An 18,473-nucleotide genomic window follows, 5' to 3' on the forward strand; every position below is an offset into this window, starting at 1 on the left:
CGAGATCCCAGGGAAGTGGGTAAAGGAGGAGCAGGTGAAGGGGATCTGCAGGCCCATGACTCACATGATCTGATCACGTCTCCTCTTTATATTAGGACAAGGATGACTTCCTGGGGAGGAGCATGTGTTCCCCACTAGTATGTCTGGATCTTGGATCCCGACACCTCCCCCACCTCCAGTGGTATCCAATCACAAGGCAGCAGAAGGAAGCGGGCGAGCTCTTAGCTGCCTTTGAGCTCCTATTGAATCCCAAGGTAAAAGGGGCGCGTGTTTTATTTGGGGGGAAGGTGTTTGTACAAACTGAGGGGAGGGGTCACAAGCACTTTGAAGGCAGGACGAGAGGTCAAAATGACCTTGACAAATTGGAGAGCTGGTCTGAAATCAATAAGATGAAATTCAATGGCAACAAGGGCAAAATACTGCTCGTAGAAAGGAAAACTCAAATGCACAGATACAAATGGGAATAACTGGCTAGGTGAAAGGGATCTGGGGGTTATAGTGGCTCACACGTTGAATATGAGTGAACTGTGTGATGGTGCAAAAAAGGGTCCCCCTTGCAGTAGATTAAGCCCATTACTTCATGTCCTGCCTTCAGTGGACATGGCAAACAATTGGTCATCGTCCTCTTTATTATTGAAACGCAGTGGGATGATTCCCATGACTGGAATGTTAAAATCAATGGTTATAACCTATTTAGGAAGGAGCAAGTGGACAAAAGATGTATGTCAGAAATGGCATTATCTGTTTCTGAGTCGCTGATTATTTGGAAGAGAACATTCTTGAATGCTTATGGATCAATGTTCTAATGGCTAAAGTGCAAGATGGGGTATTAGTTGGAGTCTGCAACCAACCACCAAATCCCACAAATGAACAAGATAACTGCTTCCTTACGCATCCATCCACACTGTGTAGGGGAAAAAATACATTATCATGGGGGACTTCAATCTGAATGACGCATGCTGAAGGTCTCATGCTGCCAGAACTTGGAATGCCTGACCAACCTGATTGCCTTCTATGATGAGATAACTGATTCTGTGGATATGGGGAAAGTGGTGGACATGATATACCTTGACTTTAGCAAAGTTTTTGATATGGTCTCCCACAGTATTCTTGCCAGCAAGTTAAAGAAGTATGGATTGGATGAATGGACTAGAAGGTGGATAGAAAGCTGGCTAGATTGCCGGGCTTAATGGGTAGTGATCAACAGCTCTATGTCTAGTTGGCGGAGTGCCCCAGGGATCGGTCCTGGGGCCGGTTTTGTTCAACATCTTTATTAATGATCTGGATGATGGGATGGATTGCACCCTCAGCAAGTTCACAGATGACACTAAACTGTGGGGAGAGGCAGAAACGATGGAGGGTAGGGATAGGGTCCAGCGTGACCTAGACAAATTGGAAGATTGGATCAAAAGAAATCTGATGAGGTTCAACAAGGACAAGTGCAGAGTCCTCCACTTAGGATGGAAGAATCCCATCCACCGCTACAGGCTGGGGACCAAATGACTAAGCGGCAGTTCTGCAGAAAAGGACCTGGGGATTACAGTGGATGAGAAGCTGGATATGAGTCAGCAGTGTGCCCTTGTTGCCAAGAAGGCCAATGGCATATTGGGCTGCATTAGTAGGAGCATTGCCAGCAGATCGAGGGAAGTGATTATTCCCCTCTATTCAGCATTGGTGAGGCCACATCTGGAATACTGTGTCCAGTTTTGGGCCCCCCACTACAGAAGGGATATGGACAAATTGGCGAGAGTCCAGCGGAGGGCAACAAAAATGGTTAGGGGACTGGGGCCCATGACTTATGAGGAGAGGCTGAGGGACCTGGGGTTAATTAGTCTGCAGAAGAGAAGAGTGAGGGTGGATTTGATAGCAGCCTTCAGCTACCCGAAGGGAGGTTCCAAAGAGGATGGAGCTTGGCTGTTCTCAGTAGTGGCAGATGACAACAAGGAGCAATGGTCTCAAGTTGCCGTGGGGGAGGTCTAGGCTGGATATTAGGAAACACTATTTCACTAGGAGGGTGGTGAAGCACTGGAATGGGCTACCTAGGGAGGTGGTGGAATCTCCTTCCTTAGAGGTTTTTAAGGCCTGGCTTGACAAAGCCCTGGCTGGGATGATTTAGTTGGGGTTGGTCCTGCTTTGAGCAGAGGGTTGGACTAGATGACCTCCTGAGGTCTCTTCCAACCCTGATCTTCTATGATTCTATGAAATAAGGTGTAAATTTTTAACAGCGAGAGTAATTCACCATTGGAACAAATTACCAAGCATTGTGGTGGATTCTCCATCCCTGACCATTTTAAAATCAAGGTTGGATGTTTTCTAACAGATCTGCTCTAGGAATTATAGTGGGCAGGTCTCTGGCCTCTGGGAAACCGGGGATCAGACTAGATGATCACAATGGTCCCTTCTGGCCTTGGAATCCATGAATCTTTATTACATCCCTTAACATATTTGAAGGCTGTTATCAGGTGCCCTCAGTCTGCTTTTTTCAATGTTAAACATGCTCATTTTTTTTAACCTTTCCTCCTAGATAAGGGTTTCTAAATCTTGTATCATTTCGGTTGCTCTCCTCCGGATGCTCTCCAATTTTTCCACGTCCTTCCTTAAGTGTGGCACCCAGAACTGGACAGTATTCCAGACCTGATAACAGTCTTGAAATATGTAAAAAGTTATTATAAGGAAGATGGTGATTAACTGTCTTCCATTAGAAAGACAAGGTGGGGGAGGTGATATCTTTTATTGGACCAACTTCTGTTGGTGAGAGCGCCAAGCAGTTGAGCCACACAGTGCTCATCCTCGGGTCTGGGAAAGGCTCCCCACGTGTCCCAGCTAAACACAAGATTGAACAGATCGTTTAGCGTAAGTAGTTAGCACACGTTGGAATGGACCATTCAAGGTGAAGTGGCCTGTTAACACCCCTGAAGTCACAGGACAAATAGGGGGATCAGTGGGTTACAAATTGTTGTAATAAACTATAAATTCCGTGTGTTTAGACTTAATACAATTCTGGATTAATGGTTTATTGGGGGTTACACTAGATGACCCTTGAAGTCCCTTCTAACCCTACAATTCTATAACAATCTGTAACCCACTTACCCCCGCTTTGTCCTGTGACTACAGGAGTTCCTTAGAATATGTGCTATTTATGCTAAACTATCTGTTCGATCTTGTCTTTAGCTGTGACACTTGGCGAACCTTTCCCAGACCTGAAGCTCTGGGCTTGCAAGCTTGTCTCTCTCACCAACAATACAATACAAGATATGACCTCACCCACCTTGTCTCTCCAATATCATGGGACCGACACAGCTAAAACGACACTGTATACAATTGTTTGACATGGCCACCGAGGGCAGAACAAGAAGGAATTGGCTTAGTTTGCAGCAAGCGAGATTTAGGTTTGATATTAGGAAAAACTTTCTAACTCTAAGGATAGTTGAGCTCTGGAACAGGCTTTGTGAAATCCCTATCACTGGAGGTTTTGAAGAACAAGTGAGCAAACACTGTCAGGGCTGGTCTAGGTTTACTTGGTCCTGCCCGAGCACGGGAGACAGATGAGATGTCCCTGGGACTGGCAGACATCACATCACTCATCCTGGTGGAGAATCTCAGGAGAGTTTCCACTGAACAAGTGTCTCCAACACAAAAGCTACGCTCTTCCTCAGGCTCCTTGCTGGCATTCCCAGGAATGGTGAGCAACAGAGACTGAGCCCCCTGGCCCATGTAGCAGGTCCCCGAGGGCTGGAGGGGTCACTTTGGCATGGGGCACGATGTGGAAGCCAGAGGAATTGCCCTTGGCTGCCAGTCCTGGTCGTTCCCCGGCACAAAAGTCCTCCGTCCGTTTTGTACAAAGAAAGAGCCAAGCATTACACAACAGCCTTGTCCTTCCCCGCCCAGGATGGTGCACCAGGCCACCTTCCCGCCCCCTCCTGGAAGAACGGGGTCTACGTCATCCCTAGCGGCATCCGGCCCACACTGAGACTGATGGCCATTGAGGTGAGTGTGACAGCCAGGGCCCCTCTGCTCACGTGGACTCTGGGGCAGAAGTAGCTTGTTTGGTGGGAGGAGGAAACAAGCCCCTGCTGCGGAGGGCACGTTGCGTTGCCAAAGGTGATGCCTGTTACTGCCACAGACCCTGCCAAGCTATTGGGCGTCAGCCACTATCTCTACCCCACAGGAGGCCCTGACTGCCTCCAGCCAGCAGGGTCTGGGGAACAGCGGGGTTGGAGCTGGGAGGCCCCCCGCATGGGGACTGCTGCAGGCAGAGCTACAAAGATCAAACCAGCACTTTGGGCAGAGGTCCATGGCCCGAATGACCTGCAAGTGCCTCCCCTCCTGAGAGGACAAGCTGCTGCTCCTCCTCATCAGGATGGGAATGGAGATGCCCAGGAAGTCCCGCCCGCTTATTGCCGGGGGGGCCAGGGCGAGGTTGTCCCTCCAGTCTAGTCACCAAAGAGTGAGTGTCGAGCGATGGGACCATGTCACTTCCCTCCAGACCCTGCTTCTCCCTTTGGTTAACCCCAGCCCCTCATTCCTGACTGTAACTCTCCTGACACCCAGAACCATCCCTTCTGCCTGGCACAAACACCGGCTGCAGTGTCTCCCTTTTCCCACCCACCACCTTGCTTGGCCAGGCAGGACATCAGTGGGAGTTTGTGCCGGGGAGCCTCTGTCACCAGCCCCTCCATCGCTCCCTGGGCCCCAGAGCAGTCCAGCCCATTCCTCTCCCTGCTGGGCGTCCAATACACTCAGGGGATGGCCAGGGCTCTCGTCCAGTGAGTTTCTGGCCCGGCTGGCTTCTAAGCTCTGTTCTGATTCTGAAAGGTCCAGATTTCACACCAGAGCCACATCGGCAGCTTCACCCCTGGTGTCTTTGCCAGTGGGACTGGTGCTGAATCACTGAGCACAGACTTGGCCCAGCTGGGCCCAGCCCAGCCCTCCTTCGTGACGTCCATCCATGGTACAACCAAGCCATTCGCCTTTTTCTCCCCTCCAGATCCTGGCCTGGGGCCTGCGGGGCCTGCAGAGCTATAACCTGCTGAGCATCATGTCGCCGAGCCTGGTGGTGGAGTGTGCAGGAGAGGCCATCCAGACGGCTCCCATCAGAGACCTCCGCGAGAACCCCAACTTCCCAATCAATGTCTTCCTCATGAGAGTGGTGAGCAGGGCAGAAGCATGGGGCAGGGCGGCTCCACCCACTGCTGCTCAGCCACTTCCCTTCCCGCCTGCCTACGTGGCTGGCTGGGAGTCAGAGATGACTGGAGAGTTCCAGGGACCACTCGATCCCACCGGCCCACACCCTCGCTAGCCCTGTGGCTGGCGTTGTCTGTCTGTCTACAGTGCTCCATGGCTGCGTGTCTAGGTGGTGGCCCAGTTGCCTGCGCCTTCTGTTGCCTCCCCATGGAGCTCATGGACCTACTTGCCCCACAGCACTTACCCATGGAAGAAGATTTAATGCCCCCCATCGAGCTGAAGGTCGTGGACAACCGTGAGTTTGGGCACAAGCCAGTGGTGGGCCAGGCCAGCGTGAGATCCCTGCGCCAGTACATGTGTGAGCCGTCAGCAGAGGGGCACCATCCCAGCCTGCCACCCCCAGGTACAGGCCAACCAATGAGTCCCACTCACCATCCCCCACATCCAGCCCAGCTCCCAGGACCTCTGGGGAACACTGGCTTTCTCCCACTGCTGGCAGGGACCTCGCGGTCTGTCACGGCCAGTCGCCCTCCTGTGGGACTATTTGCCAAACCCCACGTGTTCCCCTAGAGCCAACCATCTGGCGCCATCGGCTCTGCCAGGCCGGGCTCCAGCATGGTGCCACTGTGCTCTAACGCAGAAAAACCCCCCCCACCATCACCCCACAGAATCTTTTAACCCTGCAGCGCCAGGACTGCACATCCCCCAACATTAAAACTAAAGGAAGATGTATTCCCCTTGAGCACATACCTGGGATCCGCAGTCGCCTGCTATTCCAGTCGTGGGGTGCCCACCCACCGCCCCACAGCTCTGCCAGTGGCCCTCCCTCCCAAGCCGCAGCCCCCTGCTAATCCAGCCCTGAGCTCCCCACACATAGCAGTGCCCATGCCAATCAGTCCTCGCCTTGAACAGCCTGCCTGCGAGAAGCCTTGGCTTCCCATGAGTTGTGCCGGTCAGTTGCTAAATGCCGGGTTACTTTTGCAATGTAAAGAAATGCCATCTAGGGGCTGGGCTCTGAATAACCACACTGACCAGTCACGGGAGTCCAGTTGGACTCCTGACCTCCAGCGGTGGCAAGATTACGTGGTAACCAATGGCTTAGTCCAGGCCCCACAGTAAGCGTAAAGAGTCCTAGTTTCTTTTCCTCATTTGTGGCATTAAAGGGCTAATTCATAGACGTTCAGGCCAGATGGGCCCCGTGTGGTCATGCAGTGCTGGTGTGGCCTCGCCATTCCTGCTGTAGGAGCTGGGAGACTCCTGGGGCTATTTCGATGTTGCCATTAATTCCGTGTCTCTTTTCTCCCCCTCCCTTCCCTGCCCCACACAGTAGCTTCCAAGGGGAAGATCGCGAAGGTGAGTGCTACTCTCCAGCAGCCCAGAGCCACCTGCTTGCTGGGTCCCCTCTCTCTGCAACGCTCATGGGAATGGCACCCGGTGCCATAGGCTTTCCTGGTCTAGCACCACTGACAGATACAGCGAGGGGTGACCCGGGCCTCAGCTCTGCTTTAACCCTTAGGGCTCCCCTCACTGCACTTCTAACAGGAAGCCCCAGTGCTGCCCCTCACTCCAAGGTGCATTGGCTTTGTGCTCGCATAGCCGGCTTTTAACCAGTCTAAAGGGCCCTATGAGGCAGTATCATCTAGGGGTTAGAGCAGGGGGGACAGAAGTCAGGAGATCTGGGGTCTATACCCAGCTCTGTCACAGACTTGCTGTAAACTTGGACCAGTGCTATGCACTCACTGTGCCTCAGTTTCCCCACCTCAGATGCCCCTCCTCCAGGAAGCTGAAAAGACAGGCAGCAGCAGGACACTCCTGCCCATCCATGTTGGCTCCCTGAGCCATGTGGGACCCTGCTGCAGTGACCTATCTACAGAGCTCTCCCCTACAATAACGCCGGGCCATTCATATGAACATTGCTGGGCCTGGATCACTAACACAGATGCTGTTAAAGCCGTGCCAAAGCTAACGATCAAAATGCCAGCTGAAGGAAAAGGTACCCTATTCCCATGCTCGATCCTTGGGTTACCACTCCTCACAAGGGCCCTGCAGACCCTCCAGCTGGCCTGGCCAGTCCTCCACTTACCTAAGAGATGTGAGATGGCTCCTAGAATGTCTCCGAAGGGGACTTGGGGGGTCACGTCCTGAGCCATCAGGAGCCCAGCAGCAGGGCAGCATCTGGTGGGCCAGGCAGGAGCTGATCAGGTGTGTGACGGGTCCCCGCGGGGTGCAACCTGGAACTGGGGTGCCACTAAGCCCTCTGTCTGTCCAGCCTGGGCTCCCTCTTGCACTGTGCTGCTGTGACAAGCTGCAGACCGCTGCCGATCCCACACTCCCACCAGCATTCACACAGGCAGGGACACACCCAGCTGCAATTACATGCAGGCTTTGGCCGGCCACTGCATGAACCAACAGTGGAGAGCCCCAAACCCCCCCATCTCCATAGGCGCCAACTTCCCCTCTTTTCCATGGGTGCTCGACCTGCTCCCGGCCCCGCCCCCACTCCACCCCTTCCATGCCCCCATTCCAACCCCTTCCCCAAAGCCCCTGCCCCAACTCTGCCCCCTCCCTGCCCCTATTCCAACTCCTTCCCCAAAGTCCCTGCCCCAGCCCACCTCGTCCTCGCCTCCTCCCCTGAGCGTGCCATGTTCACGCTCCTCCCCCTCTCCTGGAGCAGCCAAACAGCTATTTGGCGGTGGCCGGGTGGAAAACGCTGGGAGGTAGGCAGAGGAGCGGGGACATGGCTCACTCGGTGGGAGGCGAGGAGGAGGTGAGGTGAGGCAGGGCGGGGAGCTTGGCTGCTGGTGGGTGCAGAGCACCCACTAATTTTTCTCCGTGGGGCTCCAGTCCCGGAGCACCCACGGAGTCGGCACCTATGCCCATCTCCCCAGCCGAGGACCCCAGTGCTGTACCATCCTGCCCTGTTCACATTTTGGCCAGTATATGGGTTTAATAGCTGGTCTGTCTCTCCCTCAATGTGAAGAGAACAATGCACACTTGTGTTAACCAAGCTGAGATTTTCCCCAAGGCACACTGGCTTAGATTAAAACATAAAACAAGTTTATTAGCTACTAAAAGATAGATTTTAAGTGATTATAAGTGATAGCAAACAGATCAAAGTAGATTACCATAAGAAATAAAACAAAAATGCAAACTGAGCTTAACATACTAGATAGATTGAATCATAGAATCATAGAATATCAGGGTTGGAAGGGACCCCTGAAGGTCATCTAGTCCAACCCCCTGCTCGAAGCAGGACCAATTCCCAGTTAAATCATCCCAGCCAGGGCTTTGTCAAGCCTGACCTTAAAAACCTCTAAGGAAGGAGATTCTACCACCTCCCTAGGTAACGCATTCCAGTGTTTCACCACCCTCTTAGTGAAAAAGTTTTTCCTAATATCCAATCTAAACCTCCCCCACTGCAACTTGAGACCATTACTCCTCGTTCTGTCATCTGCTACCATTGAGAACAGTCTAGAGCCATCCTCTTTGGAACCCCCTTTCAGGTAGTTGAAAGCAGCTATCAAATCCCCCCTCATTCTTCTCTTCTGCAGGCTAAACAATCCCAGCTCCCTCAGCCTCTCCTCATAAGTCATGTGTTCTAGACCCCTAATCATTTTTGTTGCCCTTCGCTGGACTCTCTCCAATTTATCCACATCCTTCTTGAAGTGTGGGGCCCAAAACTGGACACAGTACTCCAGATGAGGCCTCACCAATGTCGAATAGAGGGGAACGATCACGTCCCTCGATCTGCTCGCTATGCCCCTACTTATACATCCCAAAATGCCATTGGCCTTCTTGGCAACAAGGGCACACTGCTGACTCGTATCCAGCTTCTCGTCCACTGTCACCCCTAGGTCCTTTTCCGCAGAACTGCTGCCTAGCCATTCGGTCCCTAGTCTGTAGCGGTGCATTGGATTCTTCCATCCTAAGTGCAGGACCCTGCACTTATCCTTATTGAACCTCATCAGATTTCTTTTGGCCCAATCCTCCAATTTGTCTAGGTCCTTCTGTATCCTATCCCTCCCCTCCAGCGTATCTACCACTCCTCCCAGTTTAGTATCATCCGCAAATTTGCTGATGATGAATTAGCAATTTCAAATTTGAATATGAATTAGCAGTTTCTCACCCTGAGTGATGGTACAAGCAGGCTTGCAGATTCTTAAGGCACAAGCTGTATTTGCTTTGCAGCTTGGGTTCCCCAGGTTTTCATACACAGGCTAAAAATCCCTTTAGAAGATAAGAGAAGATAGAATCATAGAACTGGAAGGGACCTGGAGAGGTCATCTAGTCCAGTCCCCTGCACTCATGGCAGGACTAAGTATTATCTAGACCATTCCTGATGGATGTTTATCTAACCTGCTCTTAAAAATCTCCAATAATGGAGATTCCACAACCTCCCTGGGCAATTTATTCCAGGGCTTAACCACCCTGACAGTAAGTTTTTCCTAATGTCCAACCTAAACTTCCTTTGCTGCAATTTAAGCCCATTGCTTCTTGTCCGATCCTCAGAGATCAATTTTCTCCCTCCTCCTTGTACCAAACTTTTATGTAACTGAAAACTGTTATCATGTCCCCGCTCAGTCTTCTCTTCTTCAGACTAAACAAACCCATTTTTTTCATTCTTCCCTCGTAGGTCATGTTTTCTAGACCTTTAATAATTTTTCTTGCTCTTTGGACTTTCTCCGATTTGTCCACATCTTTCCTAAAATGTGGCACCCAGAACTGGACACAATACACCAGTTGAGGCCTAATCAGCATGGAATGGAGCGGAAGAATTACTTTTTGTGTCTTGCTTATGACACTCCTGCTAATACAGCCCAGAATGATGTTCGCTTTTTTGGCACCAGTGTTGCACTGTTGACTCATACGTGGTCCACTATGACCCCCAGATCCCTTTCCACAGTAATCCTTCCTAGGAGGTCACTTCCCATTTTGTGCCTGGGTCCAGCACTTCCCCCAGTTCAGTCTTTATTCCTGAGGTGTTTCCAGGAGTCCTCTTGTGTGGGAAGTGAAGAAGAACAGATGATGTCACTCCCTGTCTTATATAGCATTTGCATCTGGCGGGAACCCTTTGTTTTAAACTTGGTTCCCAGACCAGTTTAGTGGAAAAATACAGACACCCCAAAATGGAGTCCAGAGTCATGTGATCTGGTCACATGGCCTTGCATATTTTGTGAGTCACAGCAGCCATTACTTACAGGCTGTCTGGAGCGTTCACAGGAAGGCTCAGCTCTTCCATGGTCCATTGTCTTTGCTGATGGGCCATCAGCACTGTCTGGCTTCTTCCTTGTTGTACCTGAAAGGCTAGTTGTGGGTGTCACCCAGAGTAAGCACATTTGAAATACAGATACACAGTCAATATTCATACTTTCAGATACAGATGCATACAAATAGGATAATCATATTCAGCAATGAATGAAAACCAATGAAAACTTTTCCCATCTTGTACAAAATGCATCATCATTATGTCATAATCATATCATAATAACATCACTGTGAAGAACACGGGGTGCCGTGTCATAAGGTGTATTAAGCTCCTTGGGCGTGACACATTTGTCTCTCCTCATCTCTGCAGATGCTGGGCAGGATGGCTGCTGAGTCGTGGCTTCGAACCACACCAAGAGCAGAGAAGGTGGGTTTCACAGGGGGGTCGGAAGGAACTTGGAGCAGCAGCCCCGCATGCCCAGTGGGGTAGCAGCTCTCAGCAGCAGTGCAACAGAGATGCCTGCATCCCCCACTGTCTAGCAAGGCTCATGCTGCTTTCCCTTCTGTTCTTCCCCAGGAGAAGGAGGAGTGTGTCGACTGGTGGAGCAAGTTCTATGCTGCCACGGGGGATCTGGCAAAGAGCGGAGACTACCTGCAGACAGGGCTGGACAGCCTGAAGGTGTGCGCCTGGCTGGCAGTCACACATGGTAGAACCTGGACCGGGGGTTGCAGAGAGGTGTTTCCCCTCTGCTCTGGGGATGATGACTGCCCTGACCCAGGTGGAACCTGCCTTCTGACGGCCAGTGGGGTCCCCACAGCCAGCCAGTCTGGCCCTCAGACAGCTGGGCAAGGGAGCTATTTCTCCCCTTGCCCCGGGAGTTCTGTGGGGAATCAGAGCTGGTCTTTTCCTGGCTGGCCACAAGGGGTTTCCCTCAGTAGCTAGATTCCACAGTAGTCACAGCGGAGAGGCTGTGATGCTCGCAGCCAGATAGGCCTTGGCACATAAACAGGATGCCAAGTCCTTCCTCATTCCCTGTCCAGAACTGTATGTACATTGCAGTCATACAGCTGCCACGCTCCACCCCAGAAGTGGCTGCATTTCTGTGACAGGTGAAGTGGTTTAGGGATCAGTAATTCCCAGACCAGTCGGTGGGGCTCTATAAGACTCTAAGATATTGTAACAAATACATGGCCTCGTGACCGTGCTGCTCTCCGGGCTTCTCAGCAGCCTCATGGAGAGAGCTCAGAGCCCCTGCCCTACAAGCACAGCTAACAGTGGATCTCTTGTCTGCGGGATGGGGCGTATGACGCATTCACAGCTGGCCAGTTCTGATTGCATCCAACAGAGGACAATCAGGCACACCCTGCTAGCCTGGTCACTCACAATGGTGCCAGTGGAGGACAGTCCAGGCTCCTGGTGTAGAAATCTGCCTCTGGGGGATCCTGTTCCTCCCTGGCTCAGTACCAGCCCTTGCTGACCCCATGGCACAGACTCTGCACGACCAAGCTGTTAGTGTCCAAAGCCTGAGCCTGTGGTTCCTTGGCAGGTCTATCACTGTGAGTTGGAGGCCGTGCCGGAGTTCCAGGGCCTGCAGGATTTCTGCCAGACCTTCAGGCTGTACCGCGGGCGGGGGCGGGAGGCGGCCAGCGAAGACCCCCTGGTAGTTGGGGAATTCAAGGTGAGAACCAGGCGCCAGGTATTTGGCTTTTTGGGGGGTTTCATTGCGAAGCTCCCAGGGCATATCAACAAGGTCCTACCCCTAGGAGCAGCTGCCCCTCCACAGCCCAGTGTCTCTGTGTCCAGCCACCAGAGGAGCTGGACACGGGGGAGCAAAGGGGCTGGTCAGCTGAGGTCTAGTGACAAATACTCAACCTTCACCCAGTGCGGTGTGTGCCATCTTCAGAGTACAAAGCTCCCAGATCCCGCTGTGGCATTACACCCCCATACTCATCATAGAGAGATTGTTATGATATGATTATGGCATAACCACGATGTAATAAGACCTGTGAGAGATCATTAGAAAGGTGATGATTTACTGGACATGATTATCCTATTTGTATGCCGGTATCGTTGCTGTATCTGAGGTTAGGAATATTGTCTATGCATCTATTACAAGTGTGTTTACACCTGGGGAGCGCCCACCAGACAGAATGCACTCAGTCTAGATGGCTGGCTGTCAGGAGGAGCCATTAGAGAGAACAATAGGTCTTAGAAGATGCTAATCTCCCCCTGGGGAGGCTTCCGAGGATGTTACAATCAGCCTCTGACTCATGGCTGCTATGGCCCTCCAGAGACATGTGACCAAGTCCCCTGATACTGGAATCCATCTTGGAATACCAGTGTTTTTTCACTGTCTGGCATGGGTACTAAATTTGGAGACAAACGGTTCCCACCGTGGGCAATAGCTATTTCAGGCAGGGGAGTGACATCATCTTGGTTCATTCTTCACTAACTCCCCACCCAAGGAAGAAAGCTGCTGGCAACACCTGAGAAAGAAAAAGATTGAGCTGGGATTGGAGGGCTGAGCCCAGACCTCAGATTGTGTGTTGGCTTTTATTTGCTAGGTAATCTGCTTTGATCTGTTTGCTATCCCTCGGAATCACTTAAAATCTATCTTTTGTAGTTAATCAACTTGATTTTGTTTTGTCAAAAGCCCAGTGTGTGGAATTCCTAATTGGGGGGCAAAAAGCTGTTGCAAATCTCTCAACACATTGCGGGAGGGAGTGAGTTTCATGAGCTTATGCTGTGCAATTCTCTGTGCAACATAAGATGGTACAATTTTGGGTTTGCACTCCAGAGGGGGATGGACACTTGAGTCCTGGGCAGTTCCTTAGCTGAGCATTCCCATGCAGAACTGAACTCAGCATCTGTGTGTGAGGCTGCAGTTGGGTGTATATGTGTGACGGGCTGGATCACAAAAACCCCCTGGGGGCTCCCAACTGATGTGCCAAGACTGCTTCTGCCCCTCCTTTCCTGCCCTCCCAGCTGGGGACTTCATCCCCTGCCTGGTTTGAGCCAGACCCACTAGCCTGCTGCAAACCGAAACCCAGGTCTGAACCACGTCCCCTAACAGCTGTAGGCTTAAACTGAAAGCAGCTGAAGAGGTGTTCCTGTCTTTAACACTCAGATGCTCAACTCCCAATGGGGTCCAAACCTAAATAAATCCATTTTACCTTGTATAAAGCTTATACACGGTAAACTCAAATTGTCCGCCCTCTGTAACACTGATAGAGAGATATGCACAGCTATTTGCCCCCCCCCAAGTATTAATACATACTCTCGGTTAATTAATAAGTAAAAAGTGATTTTAATAAATACAGAAAGTAGGATTTAAGTGGTTCAAGTAGTAACAGACAGAACAAAGTGAATTACCAAGCAAAATAAAATAGAACACGGAAGTCTATGTCTAATACTGTAAGAAAACCGAATACAGATAAAAACCTCACCCAGTAAGCTTCCTTTTACGTCTGGGTCCAGCAATCACTCACACCCCCTGTAGCTGCTGTCCTCTGTTCCACTTTCTGTCAGGTATCCTTGGGGGTGGAGAGGCTATCTCTTGAGCAAGCTGAAGACAAAATGGAGGGGTCTCCCACAGACTTAAATAGACTTTCATAGAATCATAGACTATCAGGGTTGGAAGGGACCTCAGGAGGTCATCTAGTCCAACCCCCTGCTCAAAGCAGGACCAATCCCCAACTAAATCATCCCAGCCAGAGCTTTGTCAAGCCTGACCTTAAAAACTTCTAAGGAAGGAGATTCCACCACCTCCCTAGGTAACGCATTCCAGTGCTTCACCACCCTCCTAGTGAAAAAGATTATCTTAATATCCAACCTAAACCTCCCCCACTGCAACTTGAGACCATTACTCCTTGTTCTGTCATCAGCTACCACTGAGAACAGTCTAGATCCATCCTCTTTGGAACCCCCTTTCAGGTAGTTGAAAGCAGCTATCAAATCCCCCCTCATTCTTCTCTTCCGCAGACTAAACAATCCCAGTTCCCTCAGCCTCTCCTCATAAGTCATGTGTTCCAGTCCCCTAATCATTTTTGTTGCCCTCCGCTGAACTCTTTCCAATTTTTCCACATCCTTCTTGTAATGTGGGGCCCAAAACTGGACACAGTACTCCAGATGAGGCCTCACCAGTATCGAATAGAGGGGAACGATCATGTCCCTCGATCTGCTGGGTCCTTTCTCTTGTGGGTGGAGACCCCCCCCTCCTATGCAATGTCCAGCTCTAAGATGGAGTTTTGGAGTCACATGGGCAAGTCACATGTCCATGCATGACTCAGTTTTTACAGGCAGCAGCCATTGCTTACCTGCTACCTTGAACGTCCTCATGTAGACTTCTTATGTGGATTGGAGCCTTCCAAGATGCTTTGTCCCTTAAGTGCTTCTTGATTGGGCACTTAATTTGCACATGCCTTTCTCAAGAAGCTGACCAAATGCTTTACAAAGGCTACTTAAAAATCAAGCAAGTACACAGCTATCATAAACCTACAGCTAAGGGTAGCATAAAATCCCTCCTTTGACTGTAAAGGGTTAAGAAGCTCAGATAACCTGGTTGGCACCTGACAAAAAGGACCAATAAGGGGAGAAGATACTTTCAAATCTGTGGGGGCAGGTTTTTGTTTTGGGTTTGGGTGTTCTCTCCGGAGACAAAGAGAGAGACCAAGCAAGTAATCTAGCTCCTAATGAATGATACATCTAAACTTACAGAAATAGTAAATAATAGCAAGGAAATGCGTTAGAGTATCTTTTGTTTTAGCTTGTGAATTTTCCCTGTGCTAAGAGGGAGGTTTATCCCTGTTTTTTGTAACTTTGAAGTTTTGCCTAGAGGGAAATCCTCTATGTTTTAAATCTTATTACCCTGTAAAATTACCTTCCATCCTGATTTTACAGAGGTGTTTCTTTTACATTTTTTTTCTTTATAATAAAGTTCTGTTTTTTAAGAATCTGATTGGTTTTTAGTGTCCTAAAAACCCAAGGGTCTGGTCTGTGCTCACCTGGTTTAACACCATATGGTTGGTAGATTATTCTCAAGCCTCCCCAGGAAAGGGGATGAAGGGGCTTGGGGGGATATTTTGGGGAAACAGGAACTCCAAGTGGTCTTTTTCCTGAATCTTTGTCGAACTCACTTGGTGGTGGCAGCAGTACTCATCCAAGGACAAGGAAGGATTTGTGCCTTGGAGAAGTTTTTGACCTAAGCTGGTAGAAATAAGCTTAGGGGGTCTTCCATGCAGGTCCCCACATCTGTACCCTAGAGTTCAGAGGGAGAGGGAACCCTGACAACAGCCAATATTCATAACTTTGAATAAAAAAATGATACATGCATACAAATAGGATGACTAGATTCAGTAGATCAGAACCTTTACAGAGATAGGTTACATGGTATATGTAGCATAAAACATATTCTAGTTATTCCATATATACATTCATAAGCATATTTCCATAGGGTACCATCACAGTATGTGCTGGATGGGGCTTGAGGGCTTGTCTCAGCAGTACAGTGTGAAAGGAAGCCCAGGCTGGTAGGTCAGGCAGGCTCAGTGGTACGCCAGTTCCAAGTGGCACCCTGGGGGAAACCCGTCACACCCGCCATCCAGGGCCAGGCATGCCAGCCGGCACCATGACCCTCCTCCATCGGCCCTGATCTCTGAGCATGGCCGCTGGCACGGTACCCAGCCGCTGCCTGCTCCGGTCTCTGAGCACAACAGCACGAGTAGCACCGTTCCCAACAGGGAATGGGCCCCAGATGCTCAGGGGACAAGACTCCGTCAATCCAGTATCTGAGCAGCTAGAAGTCACGTGGATTGGTTTGTTTGCAGGGACTCTTCCAGATCTACCCACTGCCGGAGGACCCCAGCTCCCCACCACCGCCACGCCAGTTCCAGGAGCTGCCCAAAAGCCAACCGCAGAAGTGTCTGGTCCGGGTTTACATCATCCGGGCCTTTAATCTCCCGCCAAAGGATAGGAACGGCCTGGTAATTGCCCAATTCCCAGGTCTTCTCACCCGCTTTGCACACTGCTTCCCCCCCACCCAGCACCCACTCCCTGTGGCACTGGGACAAAGCTCCTTGGGCTGGTGCACGGCCCTGGAAGAGTATCGACAGTGCCCTAATAAAGCCACGTCCGGGAGTTTCAGATCCGGGGTCACTACTGTGCTAAAAGCAGCCGCAGGGGTGCTGAGGGTGCGGCAGCTCCCCCTGGCTTGAAGTAGTAATAACAACCAAATACATGGGTTCCGCTTTCAGCACCCCACTCTAAAAATAGTTCCAGCCCCCCTGAGTGGCCACGTAGACATGCCTGCTTGGCTCTGACACCTGACGAAGGGAAGGGTCTCAGAGCCTGGGCTCCAGCCCCGCTGTCGCATGAGCCTGTAGACCAGCCCTGCAGCGTGGTGGTTTGCCGTGTGGCTGTACCCTAAGGGACCTGACAATCCAGAGTCCCACTCCTGGAGGCACTTGGCCAGTTCCAAGGGGTTAATTGCTACCCCAGCTCTGACTGATGCCACAGCCGTGTCCCAGCCGGCCCTGTTCCCGGGTCCTGTCGGGGAGAGATCAGCTTGTGCTCCTCAAGCTTCAGTCCAGTGCCTAGGCCCGTCTGACACAGCCTGGGAGCCCCTTTCCGGCTCCGCTTCCACCCCCCAATTCCTGGATGTGACAAGAACAGGGCGTGGCACTAGGGGGATGTTTATTAACTGCCCCTTCTTGGCTGTGCCCCTTGCAGTGTGATCCCTACGTGAGGGTCACCCTGGGCAAGAAGAAGCTGGGGGACAGAGACCAGTATCTGCCCAACACCCTGGAACCTGTCTTCGGCAGGTAAGTCCAGTCGGCAGCTCTCCAGAGCCCCAGGGCAGCTCAGGGTCTAAACCCTGCCCACCCCACCCTGAGCTCTGTGGATCACCGAGCAGCCTGGAGGGAACAGGTCAGAGCGAAGGGAACATGGCCTGGTAGCGGGCAAAAGATGGGGGCACACCCCTTCCCTCCAGGGTGCATACTCTCAGTGCCTGCGAGGATGGTGTCTGTAAGAGCCAGCTGAGGTCACTCAATTAGGGTGAACTGCAAACAGAATGGGGCAGACAAACGCCAAATGCTGGTGGATATTCCACTCCTTAGATTTACCCAGCCAGCCCAAAACAGCCTCTGTATCACCTCCCTGGTCACCCAGACGTCCAAACAACACAGTTCCCTTAAAGTAGCCAGCCTCAGGCCTCCATTCAGACACACCTGTCAGGTATGATAGTGATTACTGAAAATCTTGTCTCATCATATAAAAGAAAAGGGTCTTCCAATCCCAGAGGATCAGCCACACACCCAGGTCCAATTATAACTTAGATCTTACCCAAAATACACGCTTATAGCCAATCCTTGTTTACTAAACTAAAATTTATTAAAAAAGAAAAGAGAGAGAGTGTTGGTTAAAAGATCAAGATCCAGACAGACTTGAGTTCAATTCTTGAGGTTCAGATACAGAGCAGAGATGAGCTTGTAGTTGACAAAAGTCCTTTTAGAAATAGGTTTCAGAGTAGCAGCCGTGTTAGTCTGTATTCGCAAAAAGAAAAGGAGGACTTGTGGCACCTTAGAGACTAACCAATTTATTTGAGCATAAGCTTTCATGAGCACGAAAGCTTATGCTCAAATAAATTGGTTAGTCTCTAAGGTGCCACAAGTCCTCCTTTTCTTTTAGAAATAGTTCATCGGTTATAGTCCAATGTCCATATTCAGGGTGACTCCAGTCAGTGACTGGGGATCTCAATCCTTATGGCTCAGGGTTTCCCCTTCTTGAAACCCAGAGCAGATCAGAGATGAAGCAGGATCGTGTCCCAGGGTTTTTATACATTTCCAGCAGCCTTTTGGCCTGAGAAGACAAGAGGCTCAACTTCCCTTCTCCCAGACATCACAGGAATTAACCCAGGGTCATTTATCCAGTAAACCAGGGGTGGCCAACCTGAGCCTGCGAAGGAGCCAGAATTAACCCATGTGCCTTGCCAAAGAGCCCCAGTGATACGTCAGCAGACCCCCATCAGCTCCACCCCACCCGCTCCCAGCGCCTCCCGCCCACCGGCAGCCCCACTGCGCAGCAC

At 50.9% G+C, this 18,473-nt stretch overlaps 1 protein-coding gene across 1 annotated transcript in view; it reads left to right on the forward strand.

Annotated features, from left to right (window-relative positions):
• Window positions 1–18,473, forward strand: part of FER1L5 (fer-1 like family member 5) — an 88,720-nt gene that overhangs the window by 50,040 nt on the left and 20,207 nt on the right. Inside the window, exons 32-41 of the mRNA XM_078850636.1 lie at window positions 96–254; window positions 3,889–3,987; window positions 4,988–5,149; window positions 5,422–5,587; window positions 6,512–6,537; window positions 10,760–10,816; window positions 10,934–11,068; window positions 11,937–12,068; window positions 16,216–16,371; window positions 17,117–17,208. Coding sequence (XP_078706762.1) covers window positions 96–254; window positions 3,889–3,987; window positions 4,988–5,149; window positions 5,422–5,587; window positions 6,512–6,537; window positions 10,760–10,816; window positions 10,934–11,068; window positions 11,937–12,068; window positions 16,216–16,371; window positions 17,117–17,208 — 1,184 coding nt within the window. The remainder of the gene's footprint in view (window positions 1–95; window positions 255–3,888; window positions 3,988–4,987; window positions 5,150–5,421; window positions 5,588–6,511; window positions 6,538–10,759; window positions 10,817–10,933; window positions 11,069–11,936; window positions 12,069–16,215; window positions 16,372–17,116; window positions 17,209–18,473) is intronic.

The sequence above is a fragment of the Lepidochelys kempii genome, chromosome 26 (assembly GCF_965140285.1).
Source record: "Lepidochelys kempii isolate rLepKem1 chromosome 26, rLepKem1.hap1, whole genome shotgun sequence".
Lineage (NCBI taxonomy): Eukaryota > Metazoa > Chordata > Testudines > Cheloniidae > Lepidochelys > Lepidochelys kempii.